The following is a 23,199-nucleotide window of genomic DNA, read 5'->3' as shown; positions in this document are numbered from 1 at the left end:
AAACACAATCCTGTGAAAGAAGCAGTTAAGATAAGTTCATACTAGTGTTTTGATATCCTGCAAGAAAAGGATCTGCAACATGACAGACACAAACAGAAACAGGCAGACTTTAATGGGTGGCTGCAGAGGTTCAGCTTGAGAAAGGTAACCCTAATTACAACTATATTGGCACAACCTAATCGTTGGTATAGGGGAACCTCAGTAGATGACCATGCAATTACTGGAAATAAATCTCTAAACAAAGACCAACACGGATATTACTGCCATACAGTGACCATATAGTAGTAGATACCAGTCCTGCAAAACATGTAAGAGATTACAGTACAGTTATAGATGGTGACTTACAGTTGACGTTCTTTCTGATGGAGCCAACAAAAAAAGTTGCACTCTGTATTTTTTAAAAATGCTAAAACATATTACATACTTTTACATCATATGTTGGGTCCCTTTCCTTGATGCAGGCTGAGAAATTTTTTTACCAGTGACGAAGCCATTTCTACTTAATATGCACATGCTGTATTTGGTTATTTAGAGTGTTCATTTACTTTGTATACACATCTGTTTATATACTCATCCTTGAGCAACGCTCATATTTAACTCTTCATTCTAAGAATGCACATCACCCGTTGGGCTTAGGTACTATCAGCTAATTGCTCTGATTTATACTTTATTACATTTGATGTACAGTATTTTATAAGCTTTTGCATGATTGATTTAGATAAAGGGCATACTTTGTCAATTTTTCAGTAAAGCTATAAGAATCATTGATGGTATCCTCAATTATCATATTAACAAACAGTTTAGATCTAACTCTATAGTAGCTTGGTCTAGGTTATTTATTACAGCCTTTTGTGCTTTTTTAAATGTTTTTAATGTTTTTTTGTTTGGCTTGCTTGTTAATAAATATTTAATACTATGGAAGATCCCTCTTTTGCATGCTTCATTTTTTTACTCGTTAGCAGTTTGCATCATTACTGGCAGACAATGGCTGTGTCACATAGCTAAGATCTTCCTCTAACAGCTGCTGTTAACCACTTAAATGCAGCTGATCTATGGAAGTGGCATTTACAGCGAACAGCCTGGTGGGCGTACTGTTCCACATGGTCTATCAAGTAATACTGGTCCACACATTCCTCACATATAGTAATAATGTGCTGTAGTAATAATGTCCCCTGAGAATCCGTATGTATTATCATATTATAGTTCTCCATAAACAGTAATAATGCTCCTGCATCCCTGCATATATAGTAATAATATCCATTGAGTTCACCTACAAAAAGTAATAGTCAGAAAATAAAATAAAAAATACATATATATACTCAACTACCCCCAGATCCTGATGAGTCCACTAGCGCAGAAGGAGTGTCACGGTGATGTCATTGTGTACCTGCTGATGTCCTGCTTGTGCCCACAAGTCTAAAGTGACTTATGGTCTAAAAAATGGATAGTGGTAGGTCATGAAACCATGTGTTACGGATCCGGGTGGTGGAACCTCTGTGCTGCGGTGCAAGGAGGGGCCAGAGGGGCGTGACTAAGTATCTACTCGGCCTGACCAAGGTTGCACGGCGGCTCAATCGACTCCGTGAACCAGGGAGGGACCGAGCAGGGGGACCAGGTGCCACTCTGGGACCGACTTTGTATGAGAGCAGGTGACTCCCACCAGTCAGATGGCAGGAACTGACCGGTACAGCGGATGGTCCGGATAGACAAGCAGGCTGATTCGGCTGATAGTCTGACGGGTGCTCCGGGTAGGCAGGCTGGTGGGCACAACGGGTAACTGGCAGGTGCTTCCAGGTAAGCAGACTGGTGGGCACGGCAGGTAACAGACAGGTGCTTCCAGGTAAGCTGGCTGGCGGGCACGGCAGGTAACAGGCAGGTGCTTCCAGGTAAGCAGGCTGGCGGGCATGGCAGGTAACAGGCAGGTGCTTCCAGGTAAGCAGGCGGGCAGAGCCCATAGACAGACTGGCGGACTGGACTGTAGAAAGACTGTCGGGCTGGATAGTAGTCAGACTGGCGGGCTGGACTGAAGAACAGACTGGCGGACAGGACTGACTTGCAGAGGGACATAAGGGCTGAAGCAACTGTAAGAATCACAGAGTAACAACCTTGCACAGGCACCTCCATATTGGAGGAGGTGCTTCAAATAGAGAAAGTCCTCCGGCCATTGGCCGGGGACTTTTTAGGACGGTGCGCGCGGCCCCTTTAAGAGGGAGAGAGTGCACGTGCGCCCTAAGCACAGTGCCTGGGAAGCTGCATGCACCAGCAGCAGGGAGGCTGGAAGACGCTGGACCAGGAGCGCAGCGGTAAGGGGGACGGCGTCTCTGCCTGGCAGGGGGCAGAGACGCCGATGCTACACCATGGATCCCTGCTCTACCGCAAGGTTTAATTGTATCAGCATCCTATGATTAATTGATTCAGTTAACAGTTCTGGGTGTTATATTTCTGATGTAAGCCAAAACACTTGTATATTCATTTTCTTGAATAATTTGTGTTTATTTTATCAAGTAACATAGTTACATAGTAACATAGTTTTAAGGTTGAAGGAAGACTGAGTCCATCTAGTTCAACCCATAGCCTAACATGTTGATCCAGAGGAAGACAAAAAAAAAACATGTGGCAAACACTAAGCTCCACATTGGGGAAAAAAATTCCTTCCCGACTCCATACGACAATCAGACTAGTTCCCTGGATCAACGCCCTATCAAGGAATCTAGTATATATAACCTGTAATATTATACTTTTCAAGAAAGGCATCCATGCCCTTCTTAAATTTTAGTAGTGAATCACTCATTACAACATCATGCGACAAAGAGTTACATAGTCTCACTGCTCTTACAGTAAAGAATCCCCGTCTGTGATTATGATTAAACCTTCTTTCCTCCAGACGTAGAAGATGCCCCCTTGTCCCCGTCTCTGGCCTCAGAGTAAAAAGATCAGTAAGAAAGGTCTTTCTACTGTCCCCTCATATACTTGTACATAGTAATAAGATCACCCCTAAGCCTTCGTTTTTCCACAATAAATAACCCCAAGTGTAATAACCTGACTTGGTATTGCGGACCCCCCCAGTCCTCTAATAACCTTGGCCGCGCTTCTCTGCAACTGCTCCAGTTCAGCTATGTCTTTTTTATACACTGGAGACCAAAACTGTACACAGTATTCTAAGTGTGGTCGCACTAATGACTTGTATAGAGCTAAAATTATGTTCTCCTCATGAGCATCTATGCCTCTTTTAATGCATCCCATTATTTTATTTGCCTTTGCAGAAGCTGCCTGACACTGGCCACTAAACGTGAGCTTGTCGTCCACCAATACACCCAGGTCTTTTTCAGTTGCAGTTTTGCCCAGTGTTTTACAATTAAGCATATAATTATACATTTTGTTTCCTCTGCCCAAGTGCATTACCTTACATTTATCCCCATTAAAGCTCATTTGCCATTTATCAGCCCAAGTTTCTAGTTTACATAGATCCTCCTGTAATATAAAATTGTCCTCCTCTGTATTGATTACCCTGCAGAGTTTAGTGTCATCTGCAAATATTGAAATATTACTCTGTATGCCCCCTACAAGGTCATTAATAAATATGTTAAAAAGAAGAGGGCCCAATACTGACCCCTGTGGTACCCCACTGTTAACTGAGACCCAGTCTGAGTGCTTTCCATTAATAACCACCCTTTGTTTCCTATCACTGAGCCAATTCTTAACCCACATACATATATTTTCCCCTATCCCCATTGTTCTCATTTTATGTATCAACCTTTTGTGTGGAACCGTATCAAAAGCTTTTGAAAAGTCCATATACACAACATCCACTGCATTTCCTTGGTCCAGTCCAGAACTTGCCTCCTCATAAAAACTGATCAGATTAGTTTGACAGGAACGGTCCCTCGTAAACCCATGTTGATATTGGGTCATGAGGTTATTCTTCTTCAGATACTCTAGTATAGCATCTCTTAGGAAACCCTCCAGGATTTTACCCACAGTAGAGGTTAAGCTTACTGGCCTATAATTTCCAAGTTCAGTTTTTGTCCCCTTTTTGAATATTGGCACCACATTTGCTATACACCAGTCATGTGGTACAGACCCTGTTATTATGGAATCTTTAAAGATTAAAAATAATGGTCTATCTATGACGTTACTTAATTCCTGCAGTACTCGCGGGTGTATCCCATCCGGGCTCGGGGATTTGTCAACTTTAGTGATTTTTAGACGCCGCCGTACTTCCTGGTGGGTGAAGCAAGTGACATTTAATGGAGAATTTTTGTTATCACTGATCATGTTTTCTATCATGTGATTTTCTTGTGTAAATACGGTTGAAAAAAAATCATTTAGCATATTGGCTTTTTCCTCATCCTCAGCCACCATTTCCCCCAGACTATTTTTAAGGGGGCCAACACTATCATTGTTTAGTTTTTTACTATTCATGTAGTTTAAGAATATTTTGGGGTTATTTTTACTTTCTCTGGCAATGATTCTCTCTGCCTCAATCTTTGCTGCCTTGATTTGGTTTTTACAGAATTTATTTCATTTTCTATATTTATTTAATGCCTCATCACTACCTACTTGCTTTAGTTCTCTAAATGCTTTCTTTTTGTCACTTATTGCGCCCCTTACAGCTCTATTTAGCCATAGTGGTTTCCTCCTATTTCTAGCATGTTTATTCCCAAAGGGTATATATTGTGCACAGGTCCTATTCAGGATGCTAATAAATGTCTCCCATTTGCTTTGTGTAGCTTTATGTCTCAGGATATCGTCCCAGTTTATTGCACTAAGATCATCTCTCAACCGTTGGAAATTTGCCCTCCTGAAGTTTAGTGTCCTTGCAACCCCTCTACTACACATCTTATTAAAGGTTACATGAAAACGTATTATTTTGTGATCACTATTACCCAAGTGACCCCCAACTCGTATATTGGTCTGGCCTATTGGTTAATATTAGGTCTAGCAGTGCCCCCCTTCTTGTTGAGTCCTGAACCAGTTGTGAAAGGTAATTGTCTCTCATAGTTGTCAAAAACCTATTACCTTTGCTTGAACTACAGGTTTCTGTCCCCCAATGTATTTCAGGGTAGTTGAAGTCTCCCATAATAATGACTTCTCCTTGAGTCGCTGCTTCATCTATTTGCTTTACGAGGATATTCTCCGCTACTTCCATTATCTTTGGAGACTTATAACAAACCCCTATCAGTAATTTATTATTTTTTCCCCCTCCCCTTATCTCCACCCACACGGACTCTACATTTTCATTATATTGACATATATCCTCCCGCAAGATGGGTTTTAAGGATGATTTTACATATAAACACACACACACACCCCCCTCGCTTGCTTGTACGGTCATTTCTGAACAGACTATAGCCCTGTAAATTAACTGCCCAGTCATGGCTCTCGTCCAGCCACGTCTCAGATATCCCTACCATGTCATAATTATTTTCCAACAAAATTAATTCTAATTCCTCCATTTTGTTGGTGAGGCTTCTGGCATTAGTGTACATGCATTTTATGTATCTCTCTGTACCTCTATTCCTTCTTACTTTATTGACTGTTCTAACCCCACCCCCAATTTCTTTATTTGTGCCCAGGTCACTATCTGCACTATCCCCACCTATAAAATGAATACCCTCCCCCCCCAATCCCTAGTTTAAACACTCCTCCAACCTTCTAGCCATTTTCTCCCCCAACACAGCTGCACCCTCCCCATTGAGGTGCAGCCGGTCCCTAGCGTAGAGTCTGTAGCCAACTGAGAAGTCGGCCCAGTTCTCCAGGAACCCAAATCCCTCCTTCCTACACCAGTTCTTGAGCCACTTATTTATCTCCCTAATCTCCCGTTGCCTCTCTGGCGTGGCACATGGTACCGGTAGTATTTCAGAGAATACCACCTTGGAGGTCCTTGCTTTCAGCTTGCAGCCTAATTCCCTGAAATCATCTTTAAGGACCTTCCACCTACCTCTAACTTTGTCATTTGTGCCAATGTGCACCATGACCGCTGGATCCTCACCAGCCCCTCCCAGTAATCTGTCAACCCGATCAGCGATGTGCCGGACTCGAGCGCCAGGTAGGCAGCACACTGTTCGACGATCCCTGTCTTTGTGACAAATTGCCCTATCAGTTCCCCTAATAATTGAGTCCCCCACTACCAGCACCTGCCTGGCCTGCCCTGCTCCCCATTTCCCTCTTTACTGGAGCTGACACTCCTCCAGCTTTCAGGGGACATGACTTGCTGCAGCAGTGCTACCCCTGTACCGTCACTCCCCTCATCTGCCAACTTTGCAAACTTATTGGGGTGTGCCAGATCAGGACTAGCCTCCCTGGCACTCTTCCCTCTACCCCCCTTCTAACTGTCACCCAACTAGCGGCCTCACTGTCCTACAGCTCCCTACTACCACCCTCCCCCACATCTACCCCAGTGAGCAGCTGCTCAGTGAGCAGAAGACTCCTTTCCATATTGTCAATGGATCTCAGTGTTGCCAGCTGCTCATTTAGATCCAGTACCTGGGCTTCCAAACGCACAACGTGCACACATCTCGCACAGCAGTATGCACCCACGACGGCTGTTCAAGGATTGCATACATGTGGCAAGATGTACACTGGATAACATTGCCAATAATGGAGCTCATTTCCTAATGGGGATTGCAATAGACAGAATGTTAAGTAAAAAGAAAAGTAAAGAATTAATAAAATACAGACAGCAATTCAGTCCAAATTCTTCCCTTCCAAACTCCCTGAATCTAAAGTCACTGAAAAACAAGTCACACGCTTACTTTCGTTCACACTTACACTCCGGTCACACTCAGCTCGTTCACACTCGCAAACTAAGATTTAAAGAGGGTTTTTGGTTTTTTTTACCCCTTTTCCAGCAATGCACCCTACAGCTCAATGCACTTCCAAAGGACTGGATGCCCAACTAGCTGCCCCTTATAAACTCTTAATTATGACCCCTCCCCCTTAATTAACCCCTTGTGAGTATAGCTACACCTCAGGATTTTAGTGCAATGTAGTTAACCCTTAAATACACAGGTAGTAAACTAAGAAACTGTAAAACTGTAAGGAGAAAATAGGTTTTAAAAGCCCAATAAAACTAAACAGGTTGAAAAGCACTCAGCAGGTCACAATTAAGCAACTCACAGCAATTCACACAGGTATTTTCTGCAGGATTCCCAAATACCTCTTCACTGAAAAACAAGTCACACACTTACTTTCGTTCGCACTTACGCTCCAGTCACACTCAGCTCGTTCACACTCGCAAACTAAGATTTAAAGAGGTTTTTTGTTTTGTTTTTTTCCCCTTTTGCAGCAATGCACCCTACAGCTCAATGCACTTCCATTGAATGCCATAATTCCTTACCTTACCATTCATCAAGCAACGACAGTGAGGGTTGTCACCCCCTCCTCCAACAGCTGACAGCATATTATATGAATGTAATAATCTAGTTGTAATATCCTTTCTAGCATGTTCAGATCTACTGAAACCCATACCACATATTAACTGTTATTTGCATTGCAGGCTATAAATCATAATACTCGGATATTTCGATTTGCTCTTCCATTCATGAATCAAACATTGGGACTTCCACCTGGTAAGGATATTAATTCAAACATCATATTTTAAATTGATAGCCCATTATCAGGATCGGCCATACATTAGATTGTGAGGGACCATAGTGCTGGGTAGTGTACTTCTGTCCTATTCACTTGAAAGGGACAAATTTATTACAGTATATATGAAGCTGAGTAAATAAAATGCGGCATATTTTCTAACATTGGTGCACTGAATTCACAATTCAGCAGACTTCAATATTTCTCAACATGGCACATATTTGTAGTCACATTGTATGCTACTTTGAATACATGTCTCCTTTATTGACACTTCGGTAGTGTACTGTCAGAGAAAATGGTGCTGTTATGGCTCATCTGGTAAGATCGATTTATTAAGCCGTAGGTCTGGATGAACTTTGTGGCCTGGAAGCGTTGGTGCAGGGAGATATAGCAGAGCAGGATAACCATACAGCATGAAGAACAGAAGAGCTAAATTAGCCAGTCGACATTGAGCATCAATGGAGCTGGACATGCTAGATTAAACAAGGAACAGTGGAACAGGATGTGCGTATAGGCACCTTGGAACAGCAGAGCCATGCAATTCAGAGTCAAAAAAGGGCACGTGAACTGAACAAGTACTCTTTACTAAACATTAAGCAAGAACTTTTATTGTAATGATTAAAATATGACAGAAAGAATAAAGAAGAAACATCCTCAATGAATTAAAAAAGATTGGTGCTTTCAATTCTATATGGAATAAATTATTAAACAGTGACGTGACAGCTGTGTAAAAAATGTGGATAAGCTGGCTCCCAAATCCACATGAAATACATTCACAAAAGACACATAATGAAGGGACACAAGTCTGAATGGTTTTCAAAAATTGCTATTATTTTACTTACATATAGATACAATTGGTAACATTTCACTGATATTGCATAAAAATATTGCAAATACTTGCTGGATATATGACTTTCTGGAGTGGTTCTATCAGTAAATCCTATAAAATAATCCAGAAGATTACATCAATTCCGTGAAGTGGGATACAGAAGCTGTAGGCGCCACCAGCCTTTCATGGAGACGTCATGGATGGAGATTTCGCATGCAGAAAAGTACCTGTTGCGACATTTCGGGGGCATACGTAATATCTCTTGGATGTCCCTGATATAGTGATTATTATATGACCACATATTATACCAAATGTCAGAATAAATACACATACATCATACAAAAACAATAAATTACAAAAAAGAACAACAATACAAGAAAGTTTGTCTGGACACTTTAGGTTTAATGGTGTCTGCTCTAATTACATAATTAGAAAGCTCTTTCCCCTTGCGATAAACATATAGTGGGGTTGTTGTAAAGATCAATTTAATATTAAAGATCGCTAGCCAGTAAACCTCAGTATTTTCAGATAGTATGTTTAATCATCCCAGAGTGTCTATCATAACTAGATATATTCAATGGAGACTCATCGTTCTGCTTAGTCCTAGGTAGTCTTGCTGTTGTGACTGACATTTTGCCTACCTCTTTTCCAATCTGCAGTACATCCTTTTCATGGTATCCCCTTTTCACAAACTTTTTTTTTTCCATGTTCCAGTAATATTCAGTATCATCACTGCATATTCTTCAACCTTATCTTTTGACTCTTAGGAATACCCTTAAAAGTTTGAGAAGCAGTTGTATTTGTTTAATAATTATACTGCCTATGTGGTTGATGGGAGACAAGTCTGGAGATGCTGCAAGCCATGGTAGCACATTTAGGTCACACAGGTTGCTCATGCTAGCACTAGCAACATGAAGCCTGACGTTATTTGGAAAACATTGGAGAAATGACTGTACCACTGGTTCTATGATTGATCCATTTTGGGCGATGAACCAACATCCAACTACAGGTGTTCCATTGATTTTTCATTTCTCAATGGCTATCATGGTACAGAGAGAGAGCAAGACATCAATGAAGGCTAGAGGTCTATTATCTGCAATGATGAGTCCTGCTTTTGTCTTGGATACAATGATAGCTGAGGACTGAAGACCATGTGGGCAATGCTATAAAGAGGCAGTCTGAAAACATGTCACACCACTATTACTTCGGGGATTATGGTGTCGGTTGGCATAATGTACAGTAGCCAGACCCTTCTAGTTTTCACTAAAGGTACACTTGCAGCTCAGCATTATATTGATTAAGTGGTGGAACAAGCTGTAGAACGATCTCTCCAAGGTGTTACTTGTGCTACTGTGAGCAGCCTGCGTGGCCTAAACGTTCTACTATGGCCTGCAGCATCTCTGGACTTATTTCCCATTAAGCACATCTGGGATATCATTGGTAGGCAATTACAAATGGAGCTACCAGCAGCAGATCTTTGCCAACCTCTGACTTGAACCTGGTCTGGTCCTGTTACTCAATTTCTTCAACTGTTCCTGAATCTGCCAACCTATTACTGATCTAGATCTTTTTTACCACAAATTCCTATTGTCTGCAACCTGACCACCTTAGGAACTGCAACTTGAGAATCTTTCCAGCAAAGTTCAAACCTTTTCTGGGAGTTGAAGGTGAAGAATAGAGGATTCTTTGATTTCATAACCAGGGTTAGCCTGTGCCAACTCCATAAGGTTTCAGTCAACCATTGTCCCAGCTTGGTGCTTCAGTCAATACAGAAACAATTCTTCAAGGTGTAAATCCTCAGTACAGCTCCTCTTCAGACAAATCAAATTCATTGAGGACTGTTCATTCTATTCTACACTAGTCCAAGTTGAGGCATTTGAGATAGCTTACAAGTTCTTTCAGGTCTGCTTAGTTTATTTTCAGTGTTGCAGTATCACCAAGCCATTGAAAAGTATAGTTGTTTTGAATCAATTGAAGGTTTTGAGGGCACTCTATGGACTCACTGAGCAGGAGGATAGAATACCTGTCATACTCAAAGAATTGGAGGGCAAACATGTGCAGGTATGACAAGTGGCTCAGGCCATGTATTGACTACCAAGGGCTGCCAATATTTTCCCTAAATGTGACCTGACAGATTTTTATAACCTTGCCTGCATCTGAGAACGCAACAGAGGCATTTTGAACACCTGTTAATGCTTTTTTAACCTCTGTAATTCCAGCTCTACAGTTCCACCTAGAAACATTTGTTAAGGACATTTTTTGAGATTTACTCAATATTTTTGAAGGTTATCTTGACAACTCATCTTTTCTGCATTGTTGCAAAGCACTAAACCTGTAAAATGTAAGATTCATTCCGACAATGAGGAATTCCTCTATTTCATTCTTTCCAGTCAAGAAATAAAGAAAGACCCGTGAAAAGTTGACAGTCAACAGTGGTTGACTCCATCCTGTCAAAAGGAAGTTAAAATTTTTAGGTTTCACTAACTTCTATGGAACGTTTATTCTACGCTATTGTTTAACCACTATGGACTGTCTTTCTTCATCAAAACCTGCTCAAGAAGCTTTTGGTGATCTCAAGAAGATTTACTTCTGGTATAGTGCCCAGTTACCCAAAGCCTACCCTACCATTTATTGATGAATTTAATACCACCAAAGATAGGTAATTTATAGCTAGCAATAGGAAGAAGCAGTTGACCTATTTATGTTAGAAAAGGACCACATAATTTAGAGTACCTTAGAACTGCAAGCAGTTGGGAACTCGCCAGACTCGACTGACACTTTACTTTTCCTAATTCTCTTTCTATATTACACATCATCCTTTATCAAATTTTTAGACTATTTTAGACTATTCCTATTTTGCAAGACACGAACCTACTTGCTATCTTTCCTGATCTTTTGCCTCTTCTTAAAATTGCTTTCTCAAGGTCCTCCTCTGAGATAGGCAAGCAATACAAAGATGTTCTTATTTTCTTCCAAAACTGAAACTTTGTGCTTTCAAATCGGAGACATGATGTAATTTGACCGCATGCATGATTTTCCTAATGGGCCAAATAGGAAAACCTGTGATATAGTATGTCCACAAACCATTGAAAAAACAAACCAAACACTTGAAGGTTTACCTATATTTCAGTGAATAGTTACCCATACAAAATTTTCTCTCTTTTCCACTCCATCTATATATATATAATCGTCTTATCCTGTCTGTCTGTCTGTCTGTCTGTCTGGGAAATCCCGCGTCGCTCATTGGTCCGGCAGCGGCCAATCAGCGCCGGGGGATTTCAGAAAAAAGATGGCGGCCGTTAGCGGCTCATCTGCGGGACCGAGCTGAGCGGCGATGCAGCCGGGAGATGACCGGCGCGAGGCACTCATCTCCCGGCCGGCAACAGCAGAAGGAACCCGACCGCCGGACCCATCTGCGGGACGGAGATGCAGCCGGGAGATGAGCGCCGCGAGGCGCTCATCTCCCGGCCGGTAGCAGCAGAAGGACCGCCGGCGCCGCTGACCTCCATGCGGAAGGGAGGACCGGGGAGCGGCGCTGCGGGTCGGGACACTTCTCCTGCGAGCGCCCGCTCATGTCCCGGGTTCTCGCAGCGTAAGTACCCGCACAGGCAGCGCAGCTCCCCGGTCCTCACCAAGACGATTCGATGATTGGTCGCGGTCTTCGGACCCGACCAATCACTGATCTTAGCGCAAAACTTAAACACTATTGTGCTGATTGGTCGCCGACGCTGCCCGCGACCAATGACCGATTTGGGCGCCAAATTTAAATATCGGCCGCGACCCATCACCACAGCGGTGTTTAAATGTGGAGCCAAGATCGGTGATTGGTCACGGCCGATATTTAAATTTGGCGCCCAAATCGGTGATTGGTCACGGTCGGTGTCCGCGACCAATCAGCACAATAGTGTTTAACTTTGGCGCCAAGATCAGTCATTGGTCGCGGGCCAAGACAGCGACCAATCACCGATTTGTGCGGCAATTTTAAATAGCGTCCGCGACCAATTGGATGTCAGCAGCGCTGCCTGTGCGGATACTTCCGCTGCAAGAACCCGGGACATGAGCGGGCGTTCGCAGATGAAGTATCCCGACCCGCAGCGCCGCTCCCCGGTCCTCGCTTCACACCCTAGCCGCTGATCTCCCCACAGTATCCGCATGGTGTTACAAAGGTCTGGAAATTTGTGTTAAAAATCGCTGATTGGTCACTGGCGCAGCCCGTGACCAATCACCGATTTGGGCGCCAAATTTAAATATCGTCCGCGACCAATCAGCACAGCGGTGTTTAAATGTGGAGCCAAGATCGGTGATTGCTCGCGGCCGATATTTAAATTTGGCGCCCAAATCGGTGATTGGTCGCGGGCAGCGTCCGCGACCATTCAGCACAGTAGTGTTTAACTTTGGCCGCAAGATCAGTGATTGGTCGCGGGCCAAGTCCGCGACCAATCAACGATTTGTGCGGCACATTTAAATAGCGGCCGAGACCAATTGGACCCGCAGCGCCGCTTCCCGGTCCTCCCTTCACGCCCTAGCCGCATGGATGTCAGCGGCGCTGCCTGTGCAGATACTTCCGCTCCGAGAACCCGGGACATGAGCGGGCGCTCGCAGCAGAAGTATCCAGACCCCCAGCGCCGCTCCCCGGTCCTCCCTTCACACCCTAGCCGCTGATGTCCCCACAGTATCTGCATGGTGTTACAAAGGTCCGGACATTTGTGTTAAAAAACGCTGATTGGTCGCAGGCACTGCCCGCGACCAATCACCGATTTCGGCGCCAAATTTAAATATCGGCCGCGACCAATCACCGATCTTGGCTCCACATTTAAACACCGCTGTACTGATTGGTCACGGACGCTATTTAAATGTACCGCCCAAATCGGTGATTGGTCGCGCACAGCGTCAGCGACCAATCAGCACAGCGGTGTTTAACTTTAGCGCCAAGATCACTGATTGGTCGCGTGCGGAGAGCGCGACCAATCAGCGAATCGTATTGGTGAGCGGGGAGCGGAATCGTATTAGTGAGGACCGGGGAGCGCCGCTGCCTGTGCGGATACTTCCACTCCGAGAAGCAGGGAGATGAGCGACTGCTCGCAGCAGAAGTATCCGGACTCGCAGCGCCGCTCCCCGGTCCTCCCTTCACACCCTAGCCGCTGATGTCTCCACAGTATCCGCATAGTGTTACAAAAGTCCGGACATTTGTGTTAAAAATCGCGGATTTGGGCGCCAAATTCAAATATCGGCCGCGACCAATCAGCACAGAGGTGTTTAAATGTGGAGCCAAGATCGGTGATTGGTCGCGGCCGATATTTAAATTTGGCGCCCAAATCGGTGATTGGTCGCGGGCACCGGTAGCGACCAATCAGTGATTTTTCACACAAATGTCCGGTCCTTTGTAACACTATGCGGATACTGTGGAGACATCTGCGGCTAGGGTGTGAAGGGAGGACCGGGGAGCGGCGCTGCGGGTCGGGATACTTCTGCTGCGAGCAGTCGCTCATGTCCCGGCTTCTCGCAGCGGAAGTACCCGCACAGGCAGCGGCGCTCCCCGTTCCTCACTAATACGATTCCGCTCCCCGCTCCTCACCAAAACGATTCGCTGATTGGTCTCGTGCTGACAGCGCGACCAATCAGTGATCTTGGCGCTAAAGTTAAACACCGCTCTGCTGATTCGTCCCGGCCGCTGCCCGCGACCAATCACCGATTTTGGCGCCACATTTAAATAGCGGCCGCGACCAATCACCGATCTTGCCGCGACATTTAAACACTGCTGTGCTAATTGGTCGCGGACGCCAGCCGCGACCAATCAGCGAGCTTGGCGCCAAATTTAAACAACGCTCTGCTCATTGGTCGCGGACGCCAGACGCGTCCAATCAGCGAGATTGGCGCCAAATTTAAACACCGCTCTGATGATTGCCGCCAAATTTAAACAACGCTCTGCTGATTGGTCGCGGTCGCCGGCCTCGACCAATCAGCAGAGCGATGCAGAGCGGGGTTTAAATTTGGCCCCAAAGTCGCTGATTGGTCGCAGCCGGCGGCCTCGACCAATCAGCAGTATTGGCGCCAAATTTAAACACCGCTCTGCTGATTGGTCGTGACTAATCAGCAATTTTGGTGCCAAATTTAAACACGCTCTCCAGTCCTCACTAACACGGTTCGCTGATTGGTCGCGGCCGCCGCCCGCGACCAATCACCAATATTGCCGCCAAATTTAAACACCGCTTTGCTGATTGGTCGCGGTTGCCGAACGTGACCAATCAGCGATTTTGGCGCAAAATTTAAACACCGCTCTGCTAATTGCGCCCCATCGGCCGCATACCTATTCTAGAATACCCGATGCATTAGAATCGGGCCACCATCTAGTTCCTAATAAACTGGCATCAAGACATATTGAGCCTTACTTCATCATCAGGTAAATCAGTTCTATCATATTCAAGTTTCAATTACCATCTTTATTGTTCATCTGTCCAGTTTTTCATGTGTAATCCATTTGTCCAATGGCAAGTTGACCATTACTTGACTTGCTGTCCTTATTTATTTTGAAAAATATGATATGGAGAAGATTCTATACTGTATGCTATTATGGGAGCTTTCAATATCTGAGTGCCTGTAATGGTTTTGGATATAAAAAATTGTTGGATCCTGTTCACAAAATGCATGCTTCCAAACTGATCAGAGACTTTCATGCCTCTCATAGCGCTGCCCTTTGGGGAGGTGCCCAAAAGCAGCCTCTGAGAACGGGCACAATCATAGCCACACTGCAGCTTATGCCAAACAACGGGCTAGCAGTTAAAGATAGAACAATGCTGATTTCCAGCAGAGGATGAGCAGTTGAAATCATATTGCTGCTAATAACAAGGACAAGCAAATTTGAACGATAAAGGAGCACTCTAGTTGTAATTAATTTCTTAGTCATCTGGGGCCACATTCTTCATCTTGTAGAGGTGGACATTTGTGGCATATTTAAACAACACAGTACTCTGTTGGGAGTCTGGTACAACATGCTCCTTACTGAACTTAGAGGTTTGTGTTATGATCTGCAAAAAGTACTAAGGAAAGAGAGGGGAAAGCTATCCCTACAGTAAGACTAAGCTGAATCCCTACGATGTAGAGGGCTGCCTGTTCCTAGCGAACAGACCCGCCTAGTCCTCGGCTAGTCTGAACGAAGACCTATAGCATAAGGGGAGAGGTCCCTAAAAGAACTAAGGACTGGAACAAAAATGGGACACCTCCTAAACATAGAAGTTGTTGCAGAACACAAAAAGATAAACAGACAAAAAGGTACTAGAAGTCCAAGAAGGACCAAGCGAACTGAGAGAGAAAGGCACAGAAGCACCTGGCTAGAGAAACAGTCAAACACTGAAGTCCAGCACAGCCAAAAGGGTGGAGCTGGAATATAAAGGCAGATGGTCACGTGACTGTGACGCGCCCCCTGGGCCATGTTCAGGGGATACCCGGAGCCCGGATCTGGATAGGGGTAGTAGTCCTTGTGGCGGTGACCCGGTCCGTGCCCAGGGTGTCAAACTAAGTGGCAGTCTATGGCAGTAGATGTTAACTTGATTGTCGACTACGCCACCCGTTGAGTGAGGCTTTGACGCCGCCGCTGCAGAGCAGTCCGCTGAGGCCGGTGGTATATGTGCAGCAGTGATGGTATAACCCCCAACGGGAGGGGTATGGCCTCAGGGCAGCAGGTGTGGATGATGGGGGTTGTGATGATGCAGAAAGAAGACTCAGAGTCAGGAGATGCAGTTCAGGGTTTTTACTTACTGGTGTTCTCTTGGTCACTCTGGCCTTGAGTGACCACCCGAGCCGTGCTGCGTTCACCAGGTCCTGGACTCGGCCAACCCCCAGGCAATTCCGGAGCGTGGTCCTGAGCTCCTTTCTGACTCTCCCTTCCTCTGGCCGTTCCCACCAGGGATCCACTTTTGGCCGGCTCCCTCGGGTCTCTTGGTGGTCAAGCCTCCTCTGGGCTCCCTGACCCTATGCTCGGTGTGCCTTTCTAGTGGATTTGGTGAGGGTCGTGGCAGATCCTGACCACGACCTCCGGTTCCTGGCTAAGGTTGGTTTTGGCCTCTGCCAGCTTGGGATCCGGTACCCTTGTCCGCCAACCCTTCACCCTTTTGTCTTTATTCTGGGATCTTGGGGTTCCCTTCTTGTCTCCTCTCTGGGTCCTTCTTTTCTCCTCTCTCCCTCTGCAGGCTCTGCTCTGGAGCTGGGCCCAGCTGGAGCCACAGCTCCCTGTCAGCCCTCCTGGCTGAGCTCCTCTGCTCTGCTCCTCAGGCTAAACTCTGACTGAACCCTGTTCTAAGATGGTGCCCACCTTATATACTCCCTCTATGTGTGAGCTCAGGTGACCAGCACCCAATGAGCTCCTATCTTTACCCAGACTACTCCCCCTATCTGCCCCTACACTACTGGGATGTTCCACCCCCCTCCCACTCCAGCCAGGGACAGACGCTGTCGTACCTGCACATAAACTTGGTGGGAGTACCGTAGTTCTGTCCCCCGGAAATGGGATGTATGTAGTGCATGCAGCCTACTAGCTCAGTTCCACACTCCATCCTTACCCGGGAGTGGAATACCACACCTCTGGCTTGAGGTGTAATACCCCTGTAGCAGCCGAATCCTCAGGGTGCTACATTCCCCCCTGGTAAATCACAGCACGTCCTCGGGCTGTAAAAGAATAAACATCCAAAAACATACAATTTTTTCAAAACATCATAAACATATAAAACATTATAAACATTATCCTTCAATCATCCCTTTATGGGAGGTACTTCTTACTTATAATGTTACCAGCATCAAATGTTACGGACACATCATATAATAATATTAACTCTTTCAGCATAATAAAACTTTTCCTATAAAACATTTTTGACCTCTGGCCACTTGTGCAAATTGTGACCAGGGAAGTGCCACAGTCTCTTCAAGAAAAACACAGCTTTCCTATAAAACCAGTAGGGGGCGCCTTAGAAAGCGCAACTATATACAAGGGGAGGTATGGCCGCTCTCAGTCCTCGGCCAGTGGGGAAAAGGGATGGCTGCTCACAGTCCTCAGCCTGTGGGGAGATGGGACACACTGGAACAGTTCACACTTGTCCCAACGGGGAACATATTTAAATTAGCAGCATGGCAGATACCCTTACGGGTAACTATTTTACAGTTTCAGTTCACCTCTTAATGGTGACGATGCCCTCCTGCTCCTTCCTGAGGGTAGGCTTCAGACCCGTCCGGGTCCTCTTGACCTTCCTCACACCGCAACTCCTCTTCCGTCAGGCGATGTACATGAAGTGCATAGGGTCCTTTGGCACACTGGTGCCGGGTAAAGGTGACCTCATCACCCAGGTGTGGCGCTGTGGACGTTGAGGGCGCTGTTGTGGTGGCGGCGCCCGGGTTCACCAGGCCTTGCGACCAGGCTTGGGGCACCCTGAATGTAAAGGGCACCGTGAAGACGGCGGCGCCCGGGGTTACTTGGCCCAGCGACCAGGCCGGTGGCTCAGTGGAGGTAGAGGGCGCTGTTGGTACTGCGGCGCCCGGGGGTACTCGGCCTTGCGACCAGGCCGGTGGCGTCTCCTGCTTGGCCGCGCTCAGGGTTGAGGCGCGTGACGTCACAGGGGGCGTGGTCGCGGCTCCTGCCGCTTGAGGCCTAGCTTGGAGCGGTGACGATGCAGCAACGTGAGTGGTGAGTGGGGTCTCGGGCTCTGCGACGGGGAGTTGGGGCAGGTGTTGTCGTCCCCATTACCTGCTCCCTTTTCTTCAACTCCCTCCGCGGCGTCGTCTCCGGCCGTCGTCCCTCCTGCACCGTCCTCAGAGGCGGACATGCTCCTTGTTGTGGGTGGCGTGCTTCGCTGGCGGGTTCCAGCCTGCTGGGCCATCTCTCTGCTCCATGCAGCCAGTACGTCCCGCTGCACTCGGGCCATCCTTTGAGCCAAGCCCTCCAGTGCGGTCCGTGCATGCTCCCGATCTCTGGGGAGCTGCGCCAGGATCTCCACCAGGCCTTCTGGGGTTGTCGCTTGCAACAGGCTCCTGACCACTGGGTCGGTGCTGCCTGCCTCTCCCTCCATCTCCGAGTACGGCTCCTCCAGACTCCTCCAGGCTGCACCCATCTTCTCTCCTTTGTTCTGTATACGCCCATACTGAGGGCGGTCCTGGGGCAACTTGGTGATTGTCAGTTCCAGGGGCAGACCCCCCACGCTGATGGACATCTCAATCATTGCAGTCTCTGCTGGTGGGGGCGGTCTTCGTTTTTGGCGCCACTCTTGGTCCTGGCCCACGATGGGAGGTCGTCTCTTACCACCCTCTGGCACGCCCATAATGGCGTCCGCTCTGCCAGGGCGGGAAACTGTCCAAGATGGCGGGAATCGCCTCCCAGTGGCGGGAAACTCTGTGGATGGCGGGAAAAAGCTGCAAATGGCGGGCAACCGGCGGGAACCGATCCGAGATGGCGTCCGATGGCGGGGACCCTCCGGAACCGGCGGGAGACTTCTTTTTGAGGTAAATGTGAACTTTTCTTCAGGCACGCAGTACCCGGTGGTTGCGGGCACGAGATCCTGCCGACTACGCCAAAAGTTGACGCGCCCCCTGGGCCATGTTCAGGGGATACCCGGAGCCGGATCTGGATAGGTGTAGTAGTCCTTGTGGCGGTGACCCGGTCCGTGCCCAGGGTGTCAAACTAAGTGGCAGTCTATGGCAGTAGATGTTAACTTGATTGTCGACTACGCCACCCGTTGAGTGCGGCTTTGACGCCGCCGCTGCAGAGCAGTCCGCTGAGGCCGGTGGTATATGTGCAGCAGTGATGGTATAACCCCCAACGGGAGGGGTATGGCCTCAGGGCAGCAGGTGTGGATGATGGGGGTTGTGATGATGCAGAAAGAAGACTCAGAGTCAGGAGATGCAGTTCAGGGTTTTTACTTACTGGTGTTCTCTTGGTCACTCTGGCCTTGAGTGACCACCCGAGCCGTGCTGCGTTCACCAGGTCCTGGACTCGGCCAACCCCCAGGCAATTCCGGAGCGTGGTCCTGAGCTCCTTTCTGACTCTCCCTTCCTCTGGCCGTTCCCACCAGGGATCCACTTTTGGCCGGCTCCCTCGGGTCTCTTGGTGGTCAAGCCTCCTCTGGGCTCCCTGACCCTATGCTCGGTGTGCCTTTCTAGTGGATTTGGTGAGGGTCGTGGCAGATCCTGACCACGACCTCCGGTTCCTGGCTAAGGTTGGTTTTGGCCTCTGCCAGCTTGGGATCCAGTACCCTTGTCCGCCAACCCTTCACCCTTTTGTCTTTATTCTGGGATCTTGGGGTTCCCTTCTTGTCTCCTCTCTGGGTCCTTCTTTTCTCCTCTCTCCCTCTGCAGGCTCTGCTCTGGAGCTGGGCCCAGCCGGAGCCACAGCTCCCTGTCAGCCCTCCTGGCTGAGCTCCTCTGCTCTGCTCCTCAGGCTAAACTCTGACTGAACCCTGTTCTAAGATGGTGCCCACCTTATATACTCCCTCTATGTGTGAGCTCAGGTGACCACCACCCAATGAGCTCCTATCTTTACCCAGACTACTCCCCCTATCTGCCCCTACACTACTGGGATGTTCCACCCCCCTCCCACTCCAGCCAGGGACATACGCTGTCGTACCTGCACATAAACTTGGTGGGAGTACCGTAGTTCTGTCCCCCGGAAATGGGATGTATGTAGTGCATGCAGCCTACTAGCTCAGTTCCACACTCCATCCTTACCCGGGAGTGGAATACCACACCTCTGGCTTGAGGTGTAATACCCCTGTAGCAGCCGAATCCTCAGGGTGCTACAACTGCAAAACACAAGATGGAAAAAACAAACAGGAGGGTTCTAACAGTTTGTCCGTGTAATGGATGAAAATTCCAAGTCCTCTTGAATGATAGTTGCTCCTTAAAACCTCTCTCATCAAAAAGAAGAGGGTCCGGAACAGTGGATTCCTGTCTATTAACTCAGAATTTCTGAATATGGTACTCATAACCATACAACCTTTTTTTCATGAGAGAGGGCTGTGCGGCAAATTTAATGGGAAAAAGCACTTACGGTAGTTTATTACAGGCATTAATACTGTTGTTCTGTCAGTATTTGTAACTTGGACACAAGCCATAATCATCCAAATTTAACTGCTGTTTCCATCCATTACACATAACTTAATTTATGGACATCTACAGTTTGATTTCTTTGCCTGTGTGGATTGGATGGGTTGTTACCAACATCTGGTGACAATGTCATGTCAATAGGACAATATATTTACTTTGAAAATTGGTGACGTGTTCAATACTCATTTCAATCTCTGTATATATTTTAAAATGACATAATTCTTTCTTTCATTTTTTTCTCACAGGTAACTGTGTCTACCTATCAGCTAAAATAAATGGCAATCTTGTGGTTAGACCCTACACTCCATTGTGCTGTGAGCATAAAGGATATTTTGATCTGATAGTAAAGGTAATTTTTTATATTGTCAATTACCAATAGATGTCTTCCTATAGAGTAGCTGCTCCACTTACAACACTCAATTGACTTAAAATAAATGTAAGATTTGAATATTCATGTAATTGATTGTTTTGTTATATTAACTTCCTCTATTTCTTCATTTAGTACATTAAGTTATATTGTTTATTTTACCAGTTAATAATTTTGTTCTTGTTTTTTATTTCAGGAGGGGGTGAGGATTAATTAATTAAATATATGATGAAATTATACCCAACATTTTATTGTCTTGCTGTTTCTGTTTAGTTGATGCTCAGGCGCCTGATTTATTTTACTTATTGTTCGTTGTTTGCTGTTTTGGTCAAACCTCTATTCTTGGCTGCATTTCTGTGTTCACGTTACTTCCAGATCCATTGTGTTTTAGTCCAGTAACCTGAGATCCACGATGTAAGCATAGTAATAATACAGTTACTTGTAACACCTTGACAGCATTACTGCTAGGAAGTGGCAGTAAGGCTGTGTGCCCACGAAGCATTTTCCAAGCGTTTATGCTGCGGAATTTACGCAGCGCAAACGCTTGGGAAACGCTTGGTAATCCTTCCCCAATGACAAGCCGCAATGTCAATGCCCATGCTGCGGATTTTTCCGCAGCATTTATGCTGCGCTCAAAAATCTGCAGCATGTCCATTAATTTTGCGGACACGCAGCGTAATCGGCGCCATTGATTTGCATTGGACTGCGTGACATCCGCATCACTGCATCTGCACAAGCGGACATTACACTGTTCAATGTGCGGATGGTACCCAGGTCTGGAGGGGAGGAGACTCTCATCCAGACCTGGGTACCATAGAAACTGTAAAAAAAAAGAATTTAAAATAAAAAATAAAGATTATACTTACCTTCCGATGTCCTCCTGGTGTTTTCTCCCCTCTGTCTGGTCTGCTCTATGGGTTGCGGTGTTGTGAAGGACCTGCCATGACATCATTGAGTCATGTGACCGCATGCGTTTTTCCTGCCAGGGGGAAGCGGAAAAAATATGCAGCATTTCTGCATCGTGGGCACATAGCCTAAACCTTAAATTACAGATAAAACTATAAATATAAAAATCATATTATTTTCCGAAAAAGAAACACCAGGCATTGCTATGATCAGGCCAGAACGCAAATACTGGACCCACTGCATCACTGGACTTAGCAAAGGGCTCAAGCATAGGATGAAGTCTAATGGATTGTCTATTGCTTACCTTAAACTAATTTCTGATAGTAATAGCTGTCGGCAAGCTAATGAATTGTCTAAGCAGTCATTTATGTCTGAAGTCAGGAATTTTGGAAATAGTACAGGAACGATCAGAGTCAGAACCTAGTAACCAACAAAACATCACACAAATTACAAGGAACTATAGAAACTTGTTGCTTTAAGGCAGGCTTAAGGCTTAAAGGGGTTTTCCGTTCTTTTAAAAATATATTTAAATAGTTGTATTATGGCAAAAAATGTACTTACTAATTTACATGCATTAGCAAAGATGCCCAGCAGCTGCGTTCGGACCAGCCATCCTATAATCCCCCTCTGTTTACATTCTTGAGCACTGATGTTCTATAGAAAGGCCAAATCTCAAGACTCACTCAAGCCCACTCCACAGCTAGGATTCCTATATCTAGTGAACTGCCCTTGTATGTTGCATCTCCTGCTCGAGAAGCAGAGACAAAACTAGGTTTTAATTAGAGATGAGTGAACTTGCTCGGAAAACATTCGTCAATCTCAAATTCAGCACAAACATTGCACATTTGGATTCGTGTTCGTACCCTTGAGCGTTTTAACTCAAAATCGTTTTAACTCAAAAGTGTGGTATGATCACGTTTCCACTAGTGTTTTTTTAGGACTTTGGCTAGGATAGTGTTGCTGTATGATGAGCAGGGGGAAGACGTGTTTGATGAGGGGAGGGGCTGGTGAGAGGTCAGAGAAGCAGCCGACTGTTATTCTTAATTTTATTTTTCCTAACTTAATGTGTGGAGATTCCTGCAGCCAATCAGGGCGCAGGAACCATCCACAAAGTCCAGACACAAGGGCTTGTGTCATTTTCTGCCATATCACATGTCCCTCTTCATATAAAGAGCAGACATGTTGTTTTGGTGCCATTTTGTCAGTGTAAGGGGTTGAGTAAGGGGCAGTGTAAGGGGAACAGCAGAGAGGCTGTTCCTGCTGCTGCTACTTGATAGTGAAATAGTTAGCTAGGCGTTTGCTTGTCATTCAGCTAGTTTAGATAGATAGGATGCTGAGTGACTGTGAAATCGACCTTCCAGCAGATCAATCCTTTTTGCTAACAGTGTGGTCTAGAGACACGAGGCCACATTTCAGTATATAACTC

The 23,199-nt window shown here is 46.1% G+C and overlaps 1 protein-coding gene across 1 annotated transcript in view; it reads left to right on the top strand.

Annotated features, from left to right (window-relative positions):
• CYB5R1 (cytochrome b5 reductase 1) overlaps positions 1-23,199 on the top strand; it is a 150,222-nt gene that overhangs the window by 12,812 nt on the left and 114,211 nt on the right. The window contains exons 3-4 of the mRNA XM_073669141.1: positions 7,499-7,571; positions 20,746-20,849. Of these exons, the coding sequence (XP_073525242.1) occupies positions 7,499-7,571; positions 20,746-20,849 (177 nt within the window). The remainder of the gene's footprint in view (positions 1-7,498; positions 7,572-20,745; positions 20,850-23,199) is intronic.

This window comes from Phyllobates terribilis, unplaced genomic scaffold (assembly GCF_046119375.1).
Source record: "Phyllobates terribilis strain yellow unplaced genomic scaffold, ASM4611937v1 Scaffold_2__4_contigs__length_985480577, whole genome shotgun sequence".
NCBI lineage: Eukaryota > Metazoa > Chordata > Amphibia > Anura > Dendrobatidae > Phyllobates > Phyllobates terribilis.
Note: the sequence above shows the minus strand (reverse complement) of the source record. Positions and strands in the feature narration are given on the sequence as shown.